Raw genomic sequence first — 20340 nt, forward strand, 5'->3', positions numbered from 1 at the left:
CTTTTTTCATGATTAAAACGATATTTTCAATTTTTTAAACTTCTTAGATATGAATATTTTCCTCATTTCTTTGCTCTGGATAACAAAGAAATAATTTAAAGTCAATAATTTTGGTCTGTGCAACATTATCATTTCCAGGTTTGACAAACACCGATCAACATTTTTTAAGGTTTTCTTATATTTTATGGACCAAACGATTGATCGATTAATCGAGAAAATAATCGATAGCTGCAGCTCTATAATAGACAGAATCTGTCTGTCTCAGGTGGGTTTTGGAACAGGTGTCCTAACAAACGTCCTACCCGTGGCGCATGCGCACAAATTAAAAAAGGAAGTAATTGGTCGGGTATCAGATGACACGTCACTAATTCTATACTTCTCTCAATCCAACGGTTTTGGAAAAGCGGTAAGTACTAATTGTTTTCCACTTTGTTGAAGTTAATGCTTGATTTCCCCCTGACTCTTTCTGTTTCTAATTCTAATTAGAAGCCTTGTCTGAAGTCTGAGTTGTTGACTGACTCATTGATTGTTCGTTGTTTGTTTCTCTCGTTATTAGCATATTCTCCGGTATTAGCATACTTGTGTAACCATGGCGTTAGCTTTGTGCACTAGTAGGAACAGGTGTGAATACACGCAGTTTAGGTTGGTACCCCAATAAAGTTCTGTTTGAATTAATCTTGCATTCCAGTCATGCTGGTTTTACGTCATTCAGAACAACTAATTCTGGGTAAATAGGGGAATTTATGAAAACTAATCTGCTCTGAGTATGCAGGTGTGTATTCGGTCGCTAAATAATGGCTGTACTTTGCTGTTCACTTCATGGATACTGTACCAGGACATACATATTTATACTTCACTTTTAACAATATGTAACTTACAAATCAAATAAATATAAATAAAAAACACATGGACAATGGCTAGTATTGTTGCCTCACAGCAAGAAGGTCACCAAGTCAAATCTCATTTCCACTGAGGGTTTTCTGTGTGGAGTTTTCATGTTCTCCCCTTGTGTGCGTGGGTTCTCTCGAGGTACTCCGGCTTCCTCCCACAGTCAAAAACATGCATACTCTAAGTTGACTGTAGGTGTGAATGTGAGAGTGAATGGTTTTCTTTGTGTCCGTGTGTGTGTTTGCCCTGTGATGGACTGAGGGCAACCTGCCGACGGTGAACTCTGCCTTTAAACCTACTTTATGTCAGCTGAGATTGACTCATGTGTAGTGGGAAATGAGTGAGAGGGAACATGTGTGACACAACAACATTTTATTCAAGACAGATACAGGACAAACATTTCTGGCACTTGATCCATACCTGAGTAATGACACAGTACGCTGAGAACTGACAGACTGAACCAAATGAAACTGAGAGGGGAAAAAAAAAAAATCAAACCCTAGATATTCAGATGATAGCATTTTATGTACACCATCAATGTTGCAGTAATACAGGCATTAACAGCACACATTAAACATTGTCATAGAACTAATATGAAGTATTTTTCTTTAAAAAAAAACCCATCCAGAATAATGTATTTATCCTAATTTAAAACTACAATGGTAATATTTTAGGAATTGCATTTTTGGATAACATTAAAAAAATCTTTAGTGTATTTTATTTAAAAGTGCTGCTGTATCAAGTGCTTATATTACTGCTGTTTGCTGAAATAAAAAAGCTTATACTGTAGTAAAATCTGCATGATTGTTGTTTTTTTTCTTTGTAACAATAAATCCCGGGGGACTATGAGAGGATTATATGTCAGAAAAAACCCAAAAACCTGGGCCATATTAAGAGCAGAGATGGCACAGATCATAGTCCATTGATCCAGCAGGATGCTCACTGGCACTCTCTTCTCAGTATATGTAAACAGGCTGGCTGCTTATAGGATTTTTGGCACAAAGAAACCCCCACCACCATCAGTTCATATCTTATCAGGGACGACAAATGAGGTGATCAATGTTGAAGACAAAATTCACATCCATACTGTTGTTATTCTCCGCAGTTCTTTCTTTGGTATCTTGTATTGAAATGAAATGTCAGAGGAATAGGAGGCACTGAGATAAGTAGGGGGTTGCCGCTGTGCGGACCTGCACTGCTGTGGTCATATATATGGAAATTTGTTCCTGTCTGTCTCACACTTCTTCAGCAGACCTGTCGCGATAGCCTTCACAGCCCTCATCGTCTCAGTGCAAGTCGGACTGATCAGAGATTCCGGCAGTAGAAAGCCAAAGTGTCCCGTGTCCCTCAGCTCAAATGCAAATGCGTAGCGAATCCCGTTCCTGTAGGCCCAGTCTATGGAGCTGCCTGAGCTCACGTCTGTGAGGAAAGAAAGAAGGTTTACAACAATCATGTGTAACATTGGTTTCTTTCACTGTGCAGGAACACGACTCACACAGAGTTGTGGAGGCAGGTCCATATCTGTACTTGACTCCGTAGGCAGAGTACAAGGCTGTCACTGCATTGTGTGCTGCTGACTCCTGCAAAGAGGGTTAGGGTTACAGCAGTGGGATTTAATATCAGGTTGTTTGGGTGAAATAACAGTTGTTAAGCAGCTCTCTTACCACACAGTTGAAGTTGGGGATCGTGGCATATTTGTAGGAGTAAGGGTAAAGCAGCATTTGGGCATAGGCGTGAATGGAGATGTAGGCTTTCACGCGTTTTTTGTGCTTGCGCAGGAACTTGGCGACAGCCTTGACTTCAGGCTCTGATTCGGGGTAGGGACCACAGTAGGTGTCGTCACAAGGATGGGAGGAGGCACCTTCCTCTGAGGAGGGAAAGTGGAACAGAGGCAACGGTCAATCACTGTATAATTGTGTCAGGAGGATCTGGAACTTTTAAAAACATTTACAGAGGTTTGGCACAGTGATCTTCTGGGAAGATACTGAGAGAAAATATGGACACACAGACTGAGATTAAGATTCTACATGTTGTCACTGTCTCTCATGTACAAACATCCTGCATTAGCATCTCTTTTCTGTTTAAAGAACAGTGAACTTGAATCATGTAAATGAATGCCGTACAGCGTAAACGGAACGTGTAAGGGAGACCTTGAGAGATATAAAATAAGATAGAAAATAAATTGTTCAGATAACGTATCTTGACTTAAAGCACCAGTGCATAGTTTGTGGTTGTTTTTTGGTGCTGATGTTATTAATCTGCATCTGTTTAGTCCTCTTGAACATACACAATGTCACATTATTGGTCTGCTGCATCCTTTTGCCAAAAAACGTGCTCTGTCAAGCAAACTATCAGCCCAAGCAGACCTAACCCCCATTGTATCACTGGACAACGGGGTTTTATGAGTTTCACTTCTGAAACATTTTTTGAGTGCTTTATTTTTTTTAGTCACTCTCCAAACCTGCTTGCAGGCCTTTTTTTTTGCTTTACTAACATAAAAGTTGCTGTTGCCTCCGTCTATCTTGATATATAACATTATCACTTCTTGTGTGCAGCATGAGAATGATGCCAGGCAACACCTCTATACTGACAAACACAGAGAGAGTTGTGTAGAGCTGCTTTGAACTCATTTGGCAGTGGTTTGAATCTCAAAAAACATCAGTAGAGTCTACTGATAAGATTATTAGAAGTCATGCTTATTATCAATACAAGTAATTTTCGTCAGGACTATATATTAATGATATGGACGTGTACAATAGTCTGTCACAGAAGAATACATTAAAGTCATATCCATGTAACTGTAACAACCCAAGTGCTGCATTTCAATTTCAATAACTACTTCAATGTCTCTTTGGAGTTCTCTCTCCATAAATCTGTCCACATAAATGGCTGATGGATGATGATTCAGCAGAACCCATCATCCAAAATAGATTTTTGTTACCACATGAACATCTTTGCCACATTTCACACACTGTAACAGACAGAAAAGACTTTATCAGCAAAAGACTACGATCAATGACTCGTCAGACTGCAGTGTGTGTTTGTGTGTTCATGTCTATCGCAGGCTCTGAGGACACATTTTGATTCATTTGTGAGGATATTTTGTCTGGTCCTCACCACCTTAAAGGCTTTTAGAGGATTAAGACTTGATTTAAGGGTTAGTTGTTAGAATTACGTGTGAATGTGTGCGTGAGACGAAAACTCACCACACCATTTCACTTTCCAGTTTCTGTTCGCATCCACTCCTCGGCAGTGAAACTTGTGATTTTTGGACCGTGTTTTCCTCCAGAACCGATCCTACGGGGGAAAAGAGCCACCATATGTTCACTCACTGTCCAGACCCGTCACACAAACTGAAGCAGTCCACCTGTCACTTGTGCAGATCAAGTGCAGTGGTACTTTACAGGCCATCTTTTTCACTGAATTATACATGGATTATCACTTTACCAGAGGAATGAATGTGCTGCATTAGGAGTCTGCGATTGGGGTGTTTTTTTCAGTTACATTATAACATCTGATTTAATTCAACACAACATTTGCAGGATGCTGCCTTGATGATTAAAAAATCTGTGGGTGGTAGTAATGAATTGCTAAGCAAAGTGTCAGTATGGTAATGTTGTGACTATCCTACAGCACCGTGGTCCAGCTGAAGTGATATCCATCCACGTTGAAGACCGGCATGATGTAGAAATTGAGCTGGTTGAGTAGTCGCCTCATCGCGGAGTCATACAGGTATGAGTTGATGGCCTGTAGTTAAAATATAAACCAGTGTCATTATGAATCATTCTAAGCTTTTTTTTTCTATTCAAGACACAAATCTAGACTGAAGTGCAATTACACATCATTTTTTATCACTATCTCTGTTCTTTGAATGCCTGTGAATGAAGTGGCTTAATGCTCGGATGAGGGTGTGAGTGTTGGAGAGAGAGGAGAGATCTGTGGCGCTGATTTCATACAACTTAAACCCAATTAATCAGATTCAGGCAAAGGTTAACACACTTGTGTGTTGAACAAAGATGTCACTCTGACCTCCAGTGGCCAAGCTAAGTTACTACATCACAGTGAATTCATTATTTAAACTTTAATGAAAATCTGGTACCCTGCTGCTTTACCCCTCTTATTTCATCTTTCTTTGAAGAGTTCTCTGCTGAACTTGTAAGTCCATGAGACGATTTGTGCTGAATTAGTCATGTATTCTGATTTGTCTCGCTGTCTATCTTTTGATGTCTGCACACACACTCATGGTGCAAGTGCTACTTTACGGTGGCACATACTGAAGGAGTTATTTTCTGACTGACATCAGTTCATTTTGGTATGATAGATTAAAATATTTTACCTGACAGTTGATGTTTATTATGTGAGAATTCCTAAAAGAGGCCAGAACTTGACGTTTGACACTGATATTCAGATGTAATTATTATTATTATCTAAATTATCTTCCCCCTCTCTCTCTCATTGTGTTGCAAAACCCCACTCATTTGGCATTTAAGTCACATAAAAGGAGTCATTAAAGGTTTGTGCAGCTGATGACCGACTGTGGTCTCCTTACTTCAGAGGGCACTAACTAATAAGTCTTTGAGGTTGTAATGGAATCCGTGCTAACGTCTGGGTCGTGTTCAGCATGTGAACAATAAAGGGTTTTCTTAAGTATCTGCATAACTGTACTCGACAAGTGAACAGATGTTCACATTTTGTCGAAAGGCTCCACAGCGCAAACATCACAGCCTGCTCACAGCAGGAAGTTGTTCGGGCTACATTCAGGAGGAGGCATGTTGCTGTTATGACACGTCACGACACCTACAGGAGGTGCAAATAGTGTGTAACTTCAAACAAACATTTTCAAAATGTGTAGACCAGAAGAAAAAAAAAGGGAGAACACCTCTTTAACAAACCACTGGCAGAAGGCAGGTCCAATCCACTCTCTGGCATGAACGCCACAGTCGATCCACACCGCTTTCTTCTGGGGACGACTTCTCTTTCCTAGCTGACAGCAGACAACAAGTGTGTTTGAAAAGTCAGACGTGTGATATTTTTGTAGGGTTTTAAGTATGACGTCCTTTCTGGTATGTGAAGGCCACCGTAGTTCCCTGACACACCTGGGAAAGGGAGCGTTTTTCCACTACATCGTACCACCTTGCTACGGCTCTACACGCTTAGGTTGGTTTTCCATTACAATAAGTATTATTGGCATTGTTCGCTTTGATTCTTGTCATCGCATGACTCATGACTCTTTCAGTGACGACACTCTCTGACCAATCAGTGGACGGCAGTCTGACGGCGACACGCATAGTATCGGCTCAGCTTGCTTGGAACCTCACATGAGCAGGTACTAAAAACGTACCAGGTGCTATCACTAATGGAAAAGCAAAATAACCCTGCCGTGCCGTACCGAGTTGAGTCGTGCTTGTGGAAAAACACTCTAAACACTTTCTAACACACTCTAAAAACATTCTAACACACTGGACCTTTAAAGTAACATGACAATGCATGTGTGTGTCTTTTTTTGTTTGTTTTTAGGTGCATCTCATCTCTTCTGTCATTACCTGAAGCACATACAGTGGTCTTCCCTCATACGACTTCCCAACTGAGAACATGTCGACGAGGTAGGGATGAGTCCTGTTCATCTCAAACATCCAGCTCTGGATCTTGTAAGGACATAATAATGGTTTACAGTGAAAATATTATTGAATATTTCAAAGATAAACAGAGTAAAAATGTTGCATATTACTGTTTTTGTGAGTATCATTTGTATCATTCATTTGTCAAAGCTCAGGGTGGTGAAGATGTGTCGGCTCTTAGAATTTGTGTGTAATTCTGATACCTGACACACTCATGAACTGGCGGCGTAATTGACCTGTTAAAATAAACACTCTACAGCCGTGGAGTGTCTAAAGAAGAGAGTGTATGTGTGTGTATGACAGCACCAGGCTGTAAGAGCAGTAAGACCTTATGAATGAACTAATTGGAAGATTAAGATCCTTTTCCTTTGCTTTTTTGTGTGCATTTGAGCGTAGTGTAGTGTAGCAACACGTAAGCAGACGGTGGGCTTCGCAGTTACCTCTTCCAGCGAGTGGTAAACCTCGTAGTCATACTGAGACTCTGACCTCCGCTTGCGAGAGGAGTGAGATCCTGTCTGCTTCTCAATTTCCTTCTGCAGATTGGAGATTAACACCCTGTGGATGGAAGAGAGAGTAAATTAGACAAGCGTAAACATTACAGACAATCACTGTAACATACCTGTCAACATTTAAACATGTAGTAGTAGTGTGCAGACATCCACTGGAATTTCTGGACAGTTTGTGTGTCCAGTATATCTTTACTAATAGCCTTTATTTACATACTGATTTTTCATTTGATTATTAAATAATTGTGACCATGGTTAGGCCATTTTATACAAAGGTTAACTTTTTATTAGCCAAATTTAACAGCTCTACACACTGGCACACACTGGCAAAGTGTTTTTTTCTGTTTACGAGTTACGAGAAGCTTACATTACTAGCATTTTGCTTTTGCAGAGAGTGAATCATGTGCGGATTTATCTTCTCTGTTCCACAACAAGGCTGAAAATGTACCGTAAATTATAGGCAGTGAAGTAGAGGCACGCTTTATGGCGGAATAATGATGTTTTTGCTGTTGTTTGAGGTGCACAACCTACTATTTGCTGACCATCGATACAGTCTAATGGCATCTATTAATGGAAAGCACTTAAGACACAGACGCACAGTCTTCAGCAGCACAGTGCTAAACAGTCTAAAGCTTCAACAATATTTCACACAATTTGCACTGATGTGTCACATGAATACGCATGAATAGTTGTTGCCATCTTTCTCTCTCAAAATGATGATTGTTAGCATTTTTTATCAATGGGTTGATATAACCATACACTCTACTTCAGGTTTGGACAATTTTAATTTAACTTTAGTTCATATGCCATTAAGCTCAAACAAAGGAAAAGTGAAATGCCAAAACACACAGTCATAGAGACAGTAATTCACTTCAGTGCTGAAGGTAGAATGACGTGCTGCTGACTCAGGAGCATTCATTCTCAGCAAATTACAGCTGTTTAAAATTATCCTCTTCTGCCACATCAACCGCATTAAATCTGATAGCAAAATGATACCAATTCTGTCAGTGTTGTCTTCACAAAAAAGAGCCAAAACCATAATTAGCACCATTACTATCCATTTAAGAATTTCCTCTCATCTAATTGGAACTAAAACAGATAGTGTGATGTATTTTTATACTAACCAGATTCTTCCAAATATATGCTTACATGAACATTTCTGTGCATAATAAGAATATCAATCCTTTCAATCATATTACCCTACACAGAGCAGATAAGACAATGGAAATCCTTCTAGCTGTGACTGCTTTGATGAAACTCAATCCTCTCATTGTTCTTTTTAATGAAGACTGGAGTAAAGAGATGAAAACTTTTGAGGCGATAGCTCTGATATACTGTGTGTCAGCCTCTAGGAAGTATCAGGTCTTTTGCATGCAAACTATGTCCGACTGTGTGTGTAAATCATATATTGTGACCAGGGTGAGCTGGGTAATTGCAGTTACCGAGCAGACGCATCGCTCCTCTGGGTGTGGAAAACCTTTGCAAACACGATCAGTCATTACGTGAGAGTATACAAATGAGCGTGCATATACAGTAATTTGTATTTTGTTGTGCGCCTCTGTAGCTCGTGGTGTTTCCTGGCCTTACCCGTAATGGATGTTTTCCTGCTTTAAGTGTGCACGTAGGCCTCGTGTGTCATTGCGTTTCACATGGACGTCCACTGTTGCATTCTGACAGATGAGAGAAACGCTGTTGGGCTGCCAAAAGTCCACCTGAGGGATCCAACAAAGAGAGAGAGACTTTAATCAGTCATGTTATGGTGTGTCATATTATATATTTAATTTGAAACAGATGGAAATATGTACTGTCATGATCCTAAACTGGGTGTGAATTCTTAAAATGAAGATTTACACTTAATAAAGTAAAATGAAAATTTTAGGACTGAAACAATTACTCAAATAATGGATTATTAATCGATTACTAAATGAATAGTCAACTATTTTGATAATTGAGTTAATCCCAAACTGGGTAAAAATATATAATTTACAGTATATTATTCTAATTTGACCAGGCATTTATACTTAATAAAGTAAAAGGAAAGATTTAAAAAACATATGGTTGGTGTTATGACAAAGATAATCAAGTATGAAGTTGCAAATCAACTAGAAAAAGACCTCACAGCAAACACTGACGCACTACATTTTAAAACAGCATTGACAAAGAAGGATCAGTGTTTCATGTGGATCCATTATGTTCTGGTGGCTATTGGTGCAAAGTGCGTGTCATGATCTACGTTCTTTGATGTCTGTAATTTTTATCTCTGCCCTCTGATAATACACTAAAATACACTGGAGTAACTAAAGTGTAGTCACAGCGAGACCTCGTTATCTTATTGGCTGTTTGAAACGGCGTCAATCACCAAAGTGAATCAGGGGAATGCTGATGACTCCACAGTATCAATGAGATGCAGAAAAGCAGCGATCTTGAAAAGATAACGCCCAGTAGCCAAAGAAATGTGATATATAACGTAACGCAAACAAATACGTGTGGACGTTCCTCAGCTGGCTTCCATTTGTAAGCATAAGGGTGGAGATGTAAGCTGGCACACATGCTTGTTAATGTGTCAATTGTTTTAATGGTTTACAGAAAGCATACCAGATTAATTGAACTTTCTTCAGAGCCAAAGGAGCAGCTGGAATGTTCGGTGCCCTCGAGTGCAAACCGCTCTCTACTGCTGCTCTTTTATGGTATTTCCAAATGGTTAAGCACCCCAAATGTTTGAGCAACGCTCTGCGCTAAGCCAAACAAATCCTAAACACACATAGTGTCTGAAAGGCAGATCAAATGTCTGTGATCAGATAATGCAACTCCTCCAAAAAACCAACCCAATTCCCTCAATTTGACATTTGCTGCATTTGTGAGCCGTAATTTTTTTTGTCTGGGGTTTTTTATTAGGGCAGAGAAGGTGAAGCTGTAGCGAAGTGTTTATATGTCAAGGAAAACAATGAGAAAGTCAAACAAACTGACATTGTTGAATATTTATTTTACTTTGTTTCCTAAGTCTTCCCGACTGTTTGACATGTTCCAAGTTATACCCGAGTTGTGAGAATCAGAGGGTACTCAATACATGGTCTACAATACCAATAACATCACGATACAACGATTATATTGTAGCATAAATGTCAATACATCACAATATCTGTCAAACTGAATAAAACAAACATTCTCTATTCACAACATAGAGAACAAAATACATGAAGTCTATGTATTGAACGTGGATGGGGCACCTATAGATAGGTAGAGGTGCAGTGAAGACATTTTTAGGATGAATGAGCACACACAGGCAAATGAGACACAGACGTGTCAACCACATAACAGAGCTGTTTAAAAAGTAAAAAAAGTAACAGGAAATAATAAATTAACTTTAAAAGAAAAACCCACACACATAGCAAATTCCTGCTGAGTGTTACAGCAGAGCTAACAGCCAGCTAGCTTAGCTTGCCATAACGCCAGAGAACAGGAAGTGAAACAGCTAGCGTAGCACAGCGGCTATTTTGACATATTTTAGCTGGAAAAGCACAGGTGTTACTGAGCACATTAACGATGAGTGTGACAGTAGAGGCAGCAAACACCCTGAAACTGAGGAAAATTAATCATTAATTTTGATGACTTACATCTGTGATTTTCACTACAGTCACCTGTCAAAATGGCTGCTGGGCAAAGGACAGAAACATTTCCAGGAAGTAGTCTGCCCCACAAATGGGTCACTGGAGATGTTTCACGAAATAAATGTATGGAATTTATTTTCCAAGTCTTTCACTTAAGATGTGAAGTTGCCATTGATTTATCAAACATGTCAGGTTTATCTACTCAAAATAATGATACTGGGTGTAACAGAAAAGTTTAGGGGGAAAACTGTCTCATTCTATTAAAACAGGCCCGCTGTTATGAACTACTCTTTAAACAATGTAAGAGCTTTGTAAGAAACGGTCACGGTTCAAGTAAGATGTGAGGTTTAAAAAAAAGTAAATTACAGTGTCCTCTTGGACCAAAACCAGATGTCTCTCCCCCTGCTAAGAGGAGACAGACTGGGATGATGATGAAGTCATGTATGGAGACAAACGCTGAAACCCATCACATAGACAATAACGTGATAATTCATACACAGCAATGACAGCAGCAGCCGCGGTGATCTTAGATAGATATTAGTACATCTGTTCCACACATGCAGTCCTCACAGCATCACAGACAATACATGGGCTCACACAGAGAGAGAGACTGTCACTAATTCTGTGTCACTACTCATCATGAACATGAAGCAACTGCACATTTCTGTCACCAAAAACTACTGCCTTCATAGATAATAAGTTCACTTTTAATAACCTGTTTGGTAATTTCAGCAGTTAATTTCATTAGTTTGTTTATTATAGCTTATTTTGTTTATATTATAGTTATGTTTTTGATAGTATCGCTTTGCTTACAATGTTTAGTTTTTTAATAGTTAATCTTTATTGCAATGTTTGGGTTAGATGCACTCGCAGACACTCATACGTCAGCTTTGCTTTGCTTTATTTGGACTAAATAAACCATCAAAACCTCAATAACCCAGCTTGAACATTCAGTTTTCTTTTGCCTGAGTACACTCTACCTGCCCGGGGTGCGATACTGTAGTAGTCGTTTGATTTAGTAACATTTATTAAGATTCATTTTGAACATATTTTGCTGCCAAACGGCCCACTACACTGTTAATTCATGAAAATACTTTACCCAACTTTTCTTTGCCTCATGTCATAATAAAGGGAACAGTGGGGAGCAATTGTCAGACATAAGAACATCTCATAAACATCATCTGGAGAAAATTGAAAAGTTGCTGTAAACAGGAAAGTGCCTCTGTCTTATTTTAGATACCAACATGGAAATGGAGCAGAAAAGTAATTATTAACTTTCTGATACAAAAAAAAGCCTTATCTTTGAAAGGTACATAGCTACATTGTTGAATGTATTTATTCTACTGGGTGTTCAGGACTTATTTAAACATGTTTTGACAACACACTCACACCAATCCTGGTTCTGACTTTTTAGGTCACTGCAGTTTATCCTTAACTGTTGCTGCTACGTCTAGAGCTCCTGAGAACTTCTCATGGGAATGACCTTTCAACTACCAGGTGTTTTGGAGCAGCAATATGCATTAGTATGTTTAACACACCTGGAGTTGGATCCGATTCCTGATTCTTTCTGTCTTTTATTTATTTAATTATTTGACCTCGCGTCTTGGTTGAGGCTGAAAACGTCCGACTCCACTGTGGCTGACTTACTGAAAACACACACATCCACAGCTGTCCAAACAGGAGCTGCCACTGCGTGTTTTGGCCTTAAAGCACTGTGTCCGTTGCCCTCCCCAAACTCCTGCCCTGATCCTGATCCTGATCCTGACCAGCAGCCTGGCTCTCGCCTGGTTTCCATCACCACAAATCATAAACATTGACCGAGTCCTCTTTTGCCCTCTTCTGTTATTTCCCGTGCGCTGTGCAGGTCATGGCTCACATGTCCTGAACCTGGACAAATGCCTCTCATATATGCAGTTCCACGCCAAAACTGACCACAGTGACCCAAGCAATGGATGTAGTTTTAAACACTTGCCCCAAAGAAAATATCTAAAATAGTTAAAAATGTTGTCATTTTTCTTTAGTTAACAGCAGATGTAAAAGGTCCTTTTTTTCCTTAGTTGACAAACAAGTCACTTGAAATCTTTGACGAAGCTAATAATTGACACCTTATATTATTATTTTGTTAATGAAACTTGATGTTATGCTTCTGTTTTTTTGTCAAAGGTGTTTCCAAAAAAACACTTATAACCTTATTTAAATACAAAATCCAATCCAAATACAGTGTAGGACTGTCGTTCAAATATTGACTGCCCTACTAATTGATTTATTTAGACAAATGATGGCATATTAAGCAGCTTTTTCTGTGTTTTTTTGATTATATGACTGTAAATTGATCACCAGTATCACACAATTAAGCCTAAAAACACCTTTTAACAGTAGTTTATTGGTGCAACTCAACTTTTAAATCAATTACTCAAATAACCTTTTGAGTATGCGTTGAGTATGAGATGCTGCAGTTGAGGGCAGATCCTTGCTTTTCTGTCTATAAACAATCTTTGCTGTGTATTTGCAAACTAAAACAATATGCAGAAGAAGGTCATTCATGCTCCCAGGGCTGATGGAAAATGACTCCCAAATGATTTTGGGAGGAGAGGCGAGGCGAGGCTTTCGTCCTCCTGGGTTTCCCTCTTATTTTAGTTTCTTTGAAAACACATGTTCATACAGTTTGTTTGCTGTAAGATATCCAAGCGCTTTATTTCTATAATGAATAAAACCTTTTTTTTTTGTAGATCCCACGTTTTTTCCTGTCGGTGCTTCTCACAGAAATGACTACGGAGCATTAAGAGTATCCCAGCCTCACAGATGGAGGGGAATATGCCGTGACTGTGACAGATGACCACACTCGGCTGTTGCATTGTCTCTCTGTTTTGCATTTCACCACCAGCTCCATGGCTCATTCTCTCTGTGACTCCTGTCCAAGTGTCACAGGGAAATCACGGGGGAACTAAAAGCTGGTACGAGCAGAATAAATACTATAATTATGCTGCACTTCTAATAAAAACCAAAAACCATACATAAAAAGATTGAATTGGCCTTCACAGTTCATCCTAAAGCCGATTGAAAAGTACAAATATATTTAATAGCCACTAGGGGGCAAATCTGCTGATCGTAAAAAGAACTTGCGACTTGATTTAAAATGTGTGTAAACATTTCCCACAAGAGTTAATGGTCTTGTAACGCTTTGTAACCGTTGCACAACACGCACACTCGAAATCTCTCCCCCCCAACAACATAGGCTGGTAGGAACCAAAAACATGAGCGTAAATATGTAAATAAAACATAAATTCACATTAAAATAATCACCCATATTATTTATATAGATATCAGTATACTTGTCAAGATATTAGCTATTTAATATGTTATATATAATATTTAATAGCCTACAAGAAGATGTAGTTATGTGAAAAACTGAAAAAAGGGCATCATAAAGTAATATAAATACAAAACCATATATACCTTAACCAAGGTTATAGTCTCAGTCACTAGTTTCAGGTCTGCTCCAGTATGAATGATGTTCCCGTTTAGATGAAAATGTACAAGTTTCAGCTGTCATCGTCCAATAGGAGCCTGGTCGCAGTTTATGCCTCTGAACTTGGCCGGCCACAGTTTTTTTTGAGGCTTCATTAAACATTAATTCACAAACGGTTGCAAACCAATACAAAGTATATTTTAAAGCCAAATTATTCAAAATAACAGGGACAGCTCCAATGCCACCTTGACATCAATATAACAACCTTGAATATATTGTAAGAGTTCATTATGTCTTCTGATTGAACATAGTTTGTTTTTTTAGACAACAGTAAGTTTTCTTTTACCTTGTTAACCAGTTTCGGCAATGTATCTTCCGCTTTCCTCAGAACTGTCACCTGATGTTAATTGGTGACGGACACAAGGAGACGTGGTTGACCCGTCAAATCTGACAGGAAGACCACGCCTCCGTAACAGTAGCTGATAAGGCACGTCAGGTGACAGTTCTGAGGAAGGCGGAAGATACACGCCGAAACTGGTGAACAAGGGAAAGTACAACCTTGAATAGCTATCGATACCAATATCAGAGCAATTGAGTCTTTACATAAATGTTTACTATTTACCACCCAGTCATAACCATCCATCCATCTTCTACCACTTTATCCTCTACATGAGGGTCACGGAGGGGTCACACACTGGAGAGTTCGCCAGTCCATGACAGAGAGACAAACAACCATCCACTCTCACACCTACGGTCAATCTAGAGTGTCCAATTTACCTAATCCCAATACTGCATGTTTTTGGACTGTGGGAGGAAACCGGAGAATCCGGAGGAATCCCACGCACACATGGGGAGAACATTCAAACTCCAAGACCTGGGTCACAAACCTGGGTCTTCTTGCTGCAAAGGCAAGAGTGCTAACCACTACATCCATCGTGTGGCCCTGCAGTCATAACCAGCCACATAATGTTCCAACTCCAAATGTTCTGCTCTCATAAGGAAGAAATCAACAACCCACATTTTTACAGTCTGTGTTCAGTGAAACATTTACGTGATTTGTAGTTTTAGTAGATCTGTAGAGTTTTTCCTATCATTTTTCTTTTTCCAGACCAGTATCAGCATTGTGTGGTCACAAAAACATCATAATAACACATAATAGTAAACATTTCTGTCAAAATAAGTGCAAACCTTCATGCGTGTCAGCATTTTCCGGAGCGCGTGGACCTCCTCGTCATTACCTGGAGTTATTCTGAAGACTTGATCACTGCGAAAACAACAGAGTGTCGTGTTACAGCCGGGATCAAAAAGCGCCCCGCGGGGGGTTTTGACACCGCTTAAATTCACGATAACAGCGAGGGCTCGGTTCCATTTCCCCCGAGTGCACATCATTTTGAAAAAAAACATCTGGGCCACAGAGCCACAGACGGGTAATGCAACCACCTATTGTGCTAATTTAGGGTGACACCTATAAAGGTATTTTGTTTGATGGTGAAATGGGTGGTTCCTCCTTTTTAGAGTCCTATATAGATGACGGGGTCAAACCCTCCCGTGTGAGACATCATTACAAGATTAGGTTTCAGCGTTTCCAGCGCCTGCCAGTGGCACCTGGAACTATTCTTTGGTGGATACAGTAGCAGCAGATGTTTCACATTCTAAGACATCAGTCATACAGGGACGGGATGTGCTGTGTAAGCAAGTGGTGATAACACCTGACAATATAGTATGCATTATTATTATATTTGATCATTTTAATAAATCAATATAATTATATCTATTAATATTGACATGTAAAAGTTTTTTTTTATTCCTTTTAGATCATGTGAACCACTTAGAATGATCAGTTTTGTCGAGTCTACCAAATTTCATGGACTAGTTTATTTACTAGTTATTGTATTTGATTATTCAATTCAACTTTTATTAATTAATCAGTTTGAGTGATTTTTCAGCATCTTAAACGTGAATATTTTATGTAGTTTGTGAACAAAAACATGACATCCGAGAATAATCTTTAGTTGCAAACACGTTACTTATTATCGCTTTACTACAATAGAGACACTCGCTATTCTCATCATGAACCTGTTGCTTTTTGCTCTTCGCGGCACAATTTATGGGGTTTAACACGCTCCCACTTGTGTCCTCCTCTCTCAAGTTGTGTTTCCCTTCACTTTTTTTTTACAGTGTGTCACACAGGAAGTCGGGCCCGGCAACAAAGGTGGCAACAAGCCAATCTGAGAGAGAGAGAGGACAGAGACGGGAGAGAGAGATTTTGAGGACAAAAGGCCCAGAGCATCAAAAGTGAGCGGCCAATCCACTTAAGTGACCACAACACACTGCTGTTGCCATGGCACTGGCAACGACAGAGGAAAATAAAAAAATAGGACGGGAAATGAAGATGAATAAATGAAAAGGTTTATGGTAAGTACCACACTATATGTGCATTCTCTGCCCTGACTGCGATAACACTTGGAATCCAAAGCTCCGCTTTATCTTTGAGTCAAAGATGACAAGATTGTTTTGTCACAGCTCTGGCCTCTCACTGGCTTTTCATCTCCCAGCTGCAGGGCTTTGTAGACTAAATCTGCCTTTCAGTTGTTCGTCAGTTGATGGAAGGATTCTCTGTGGTATGAGAGCAATTTGCTTTTTAACACAACAAGTTCTCACTGTTGATGCACTGGTGCTCTGTCCATTAACAGGTTCAAAGAACCCTTTTCAACAATATGAAGTTGCTCCTTTAAAGAATAATATGGCATTATTTTTACAATGAAAATGATACAGTACGAGCTCTCTGTGCTACTATGATAACAATGATTTATGAACGTTCACTGCTTAAATCAGGACTTTTTGTTGTCACGCCATGGAGCAAAGTTATATATGAAATTCTTTGGAACTCATCCAAAATATATGGTGTTTGAATCTGATGAGGTACGGGGGGGGTTTGGGTTTCCAACCGTGGTGGTCTCGCTCTCTCTCCCTCTGCTACTCTGCTAAATCACATCAAAAGCTCTTTTGAAAAGCCTGGCCATTAATACTTTCACACTTGTGCCTCCTATATTATGCTTTTGCCAAATTCCTGTAGGTGTTCAGTCCCATTTGACCAGTTACACATTTAACAACCAGGGTTGGATCCTGACTGAAGTTGCTTTTAGGGTCTAAGTGGAGACGTGAGTGTCTCTTCTTCATACATATATACATATGTATGATCACACTGGGGCAAAAAAACAAAACATTACTGCTCACAAATCACATCTAATTTTTTTTATGTTGTGAAGGTATCGGTCTTCTCCTGGATATGCATTCTTGGACCATTTGCGTTAAGACTTAGAGACTTAAGAAATAGAAATGCTGTCATTTAATGTTCACTTCAAGCTCTAACACTGTGTTGCAGCTGCTTGGTGGAGAACTGAGGCTGTGGTGCAAAAACTAACATTTGTGACAAAAAAAAGGGAATAAACAGACTTCATTTTCCACTTGTTTTATATTTAATTGTCGTTTTTGGTCTTTATATACGCAGGCTGACTCCTGCAATACATTATTTTTATAGTTTGTAATTCTTGCCATACTTATTGACTCCAGTATTAGTCCAGTGGTTTCAAGTAAGCACTTTCATCTCACTCTTGCGACTTTGTTTTATGATTTTCTTCCACATTTTTAGTACGTTTGTCAAGTCTTCTGTCTGTCAGATGGTGTAAAACAAAAATAATAATTGTAATATGTATAGTTTAAACACAGTTGCTGCTGCTGCTGCAGTATCATCTGTGCATGTCGTGAGTGTCTCATGTCCCGCAACAAAAACAGATCCAATCTCATCCAAATGGCATCAGAAAACCGGAACAGCCTGGAGAAAATATGGAGTAAACAAAAAAAGAACCCCGTGGTGCATCAAACAGATTGTGAACTTTCTGTCTTTGCTCATATCCGCCTCTGCTGCTCTCAACATGAGATTAAAGTCTGTGTCCTCATCTCTGCGGACGAACCACCACGCGTTTCCCGCAGCCTCAGCTCTTCTGATAGTGAGTGAGTGAGTGATTATGTCCAGCGCTCCCTGGAGCCCCCAGAAATGAATGAATGAATGAATGAATGAATGAATGAATGAATGGGGGTCTTTACTCACCCTGTGTAGCGGTTGCTGTAGAGGGAGCCACCGACGGGACATAACACATCACTGCAGATTATCACACACGCCAGTAAAACGGAGGCGCGAAATGCGCTTCTGTGGTCCAGAACCATCTTTGTCCAGCAGATCAAAGAGTGCGCGCACACATGTGGTTCCTCTGGAGGATGCACGCGACTATTATATTCAATAATAATAAAAAAAGATGCAGAAAATGAAAAGCAATCTTGATAGACTCGGCATTGATTGGCAGCGTGACCTGTTGTGTTGCGGCGCTCGCTCTGTCGTGGACTTCCCCGTCTGACACAGAAGGTGCAAAAGGTGCGTAATAAGTCGGTCAGATGGCACAAGGCAGACATTTACCACCTCTTTGAAGCTCTGGAGGGAATTACAGGGCAGCAGCAGCAGCAGAGGCAGCTCTTTTAAAAAAAAAAAAAAAAAATGAGGAGGACCTGAGTCACGTGATCTGCTGTCGGCAAAGTTGGTAACTGGATCCGTCTCAGAGCGCGCGCTCCGCTCCAGAGATTATCATCTCATGGTTCGTAGACGCACGTGAATATTAGACGAAATATTTCTTTGTAGATAGTTATATAGAAATATAGGTTATACGTTGATGTAAATAAGTTAAATGTAAAAATGAGCGCCATGTTTAACACATTTATTCTTTTAGTCTCAGCTCAGTTCCTCTAAACAAAAGTCAAGATGGTTGAAGTTAGAAATTAAAGTTAACCTGATGCTTAAACTTCAAGAAAATCAACTTGATGACAAGCAGTTGTTATTTAAAATTATTTGCTGTTCAAAAACGTTCAAACTGAACGTTTTTGGTTTTTGGTTGCACATTTTTGGTTCCCCAAACGTTACTTTCTCTCAACCTTTAGAGAACATTCTCTTTTAGTTCCCAGAACGTTCCCCTAATGTTACTTTCCAGCCTTTTGCGAACGAGGTTCTATAAATGTTCCCGTAACCACTTCTGTCACAACCTTCATACAACCTTTAGAGAACGTTCTTTTTTTAGTTCCCAGAACGTTCCCCTCACACTACGTTTCCACAACCTTCATAAAACCTTTAACATTCTCTTTTAGTTCCCAGATGCCGGTATCGGTATCAACACATCTGTGCCATTTAAAGCTATTTTAAACACATATTCTTCTCCCATAAGGAAGAAATAAAAAGCCCATAACAGGACCGAGCTAAAATGCTGTTGCTGATTTTTATTTACATTTTTTTTACCATCTGTGCGAGTGTGAGTGAAGCGTGCGACATAGGACTTTTGGATTGTATCAGATCTTTTCTTTTGTCTGTCTGATCCAGTGACAACAAAAACATGAAGAAAACAACAAGTACATGCTGGTAGTACATGTGTGCATAAGGCTAAATAAGTACACTGGTATTTATAAAACCAGTACGTACAGTATTAGCAGCACTGTTTGCAGCTAAGTTTACAGGAATGTGTGGCCTTTGTGGTTTAAAAAGAAAATAATATCACAAGAAGACAGTGAGAGTATTGTTTGTTCATTCAGACATTGAATCCTTACCTTATATCTCTATAGGCCGACCCTAAAGCCACTGCCAATGAGATAACAAGCTGCCACTTCTGTCAGTGCCTTGGCCTGACTCCACCAGGAATCCCTCTGTGGAGCTTTTCCGTGGCTCTCCCCGTTATTCCAGGCTCACTGTGCCTACGTTTGATCCTGGACTTATCGCCTCAAACACCGCGATTAAATGTGTAAGTCGACCGCCAGCCTTTTTCCCTTTTGTGATTGAACAGCGGCAGCACATTTTTCTCATGCTTCTCTCCGGTGTCAACAGCGCGCCACCTGTTTTCCACCAATTACTGTGCAACAGACCCAAAACACACCCTGCTCTGAAATTACAGCCCCGTAAAACACCATGTAACAACACTTAGTGGTCATTACTGTATGTTGTCTCTTTTGTAAACATGCAAAGAGGAGGGTCAGCTTACATTACTTATGTTTTTTTGGTTATATTCTGGTTATATGGGCATCCAAGAGTTGTGTGACTCAAAGCAACTTAGTTAACTTTATGAGGAAACAACTCACCATTTCACTAGGTAACAGCAACTCCTCCTGCCAGTGCAATAGAAAACAATACATCCAATCCAACCCAATCCATTTTAGTT

General features: G+C 39.7%; 1 protein-coding gene across 1 annotated transcript; it reads right to left on the bottom strand.

Annotated features, from left to right (window-relative positions):
• Positions 1-1245: 1245 nt before the first annotated feature.
• cpa6 (carboxypeptidase A6) lies at positions 1246-18611 on the bottom strand. Its single transcript, XM_044027566.1, has 11 exons — positions 18201-18611; positions 15278-15353; positions 8600-8724; positions 6947-7061; positions 6432-6533; positions 5768-5872; positions 4525-4635; positions 4095-4185; positions 2553-2755; positions 2384-2468; positions 1246-2307 (listed from the first exon to the last, which is right to left on the bottom strand). The coding sequence occupies exons 1-11, from the start codon at positions 18557-18559 to the stop codon at positions 2093-2095; spliced, it is 1587 nt and encodes a 528-aa protein (XP_043883501.1). The 5' UTR covers positions 18560-18611; the 3' UTR covers positions 1246-2092.
• Between the last annotated feature and the right edge of the window lie 1729 nt (positions 18612-20340).

Source organism: Solea senegalensis, linkage group LG1, assembly GCF_019176455.1.
Source record: "Solea senegalensis isolate Sse05_10M linkage group LG1, IFAPA_SoseM_1, whole genome shotgun sequence".
Taxonomy (NCBI): Eukaryota; Metazoa; Chordata; class Actinopteri; order Pleuronectiformes; family Soleidae; genus Solea; species Solea senegalensis.

Excerpts from the sequence above, each read along its gene's own strand:
- cpa6 (XM_044027566.1), bottom strand. The coding sequence starts at position 18,559 with ATGTCTGCCTTGTGCCATCTGACCGACTTATTACGCACCTTTTGCACC. Across the intron at positions 2,756-4,094 it reads CTGGAAAGTGAAATGGTGTG|AGGAAGGTGCCTCCTCCCAT; the intron begins GTGAGTTTTCGT and ends TTCCCTCCTCAG. Across the intron at positions 2,308-2,383 it reads ACCTGCCTCCACAACTCTGT|ACGTGAGCTCAGGCAGCTCC; the intron begins GTGAGTCGTGTT and ends CTTTCCTCACAG.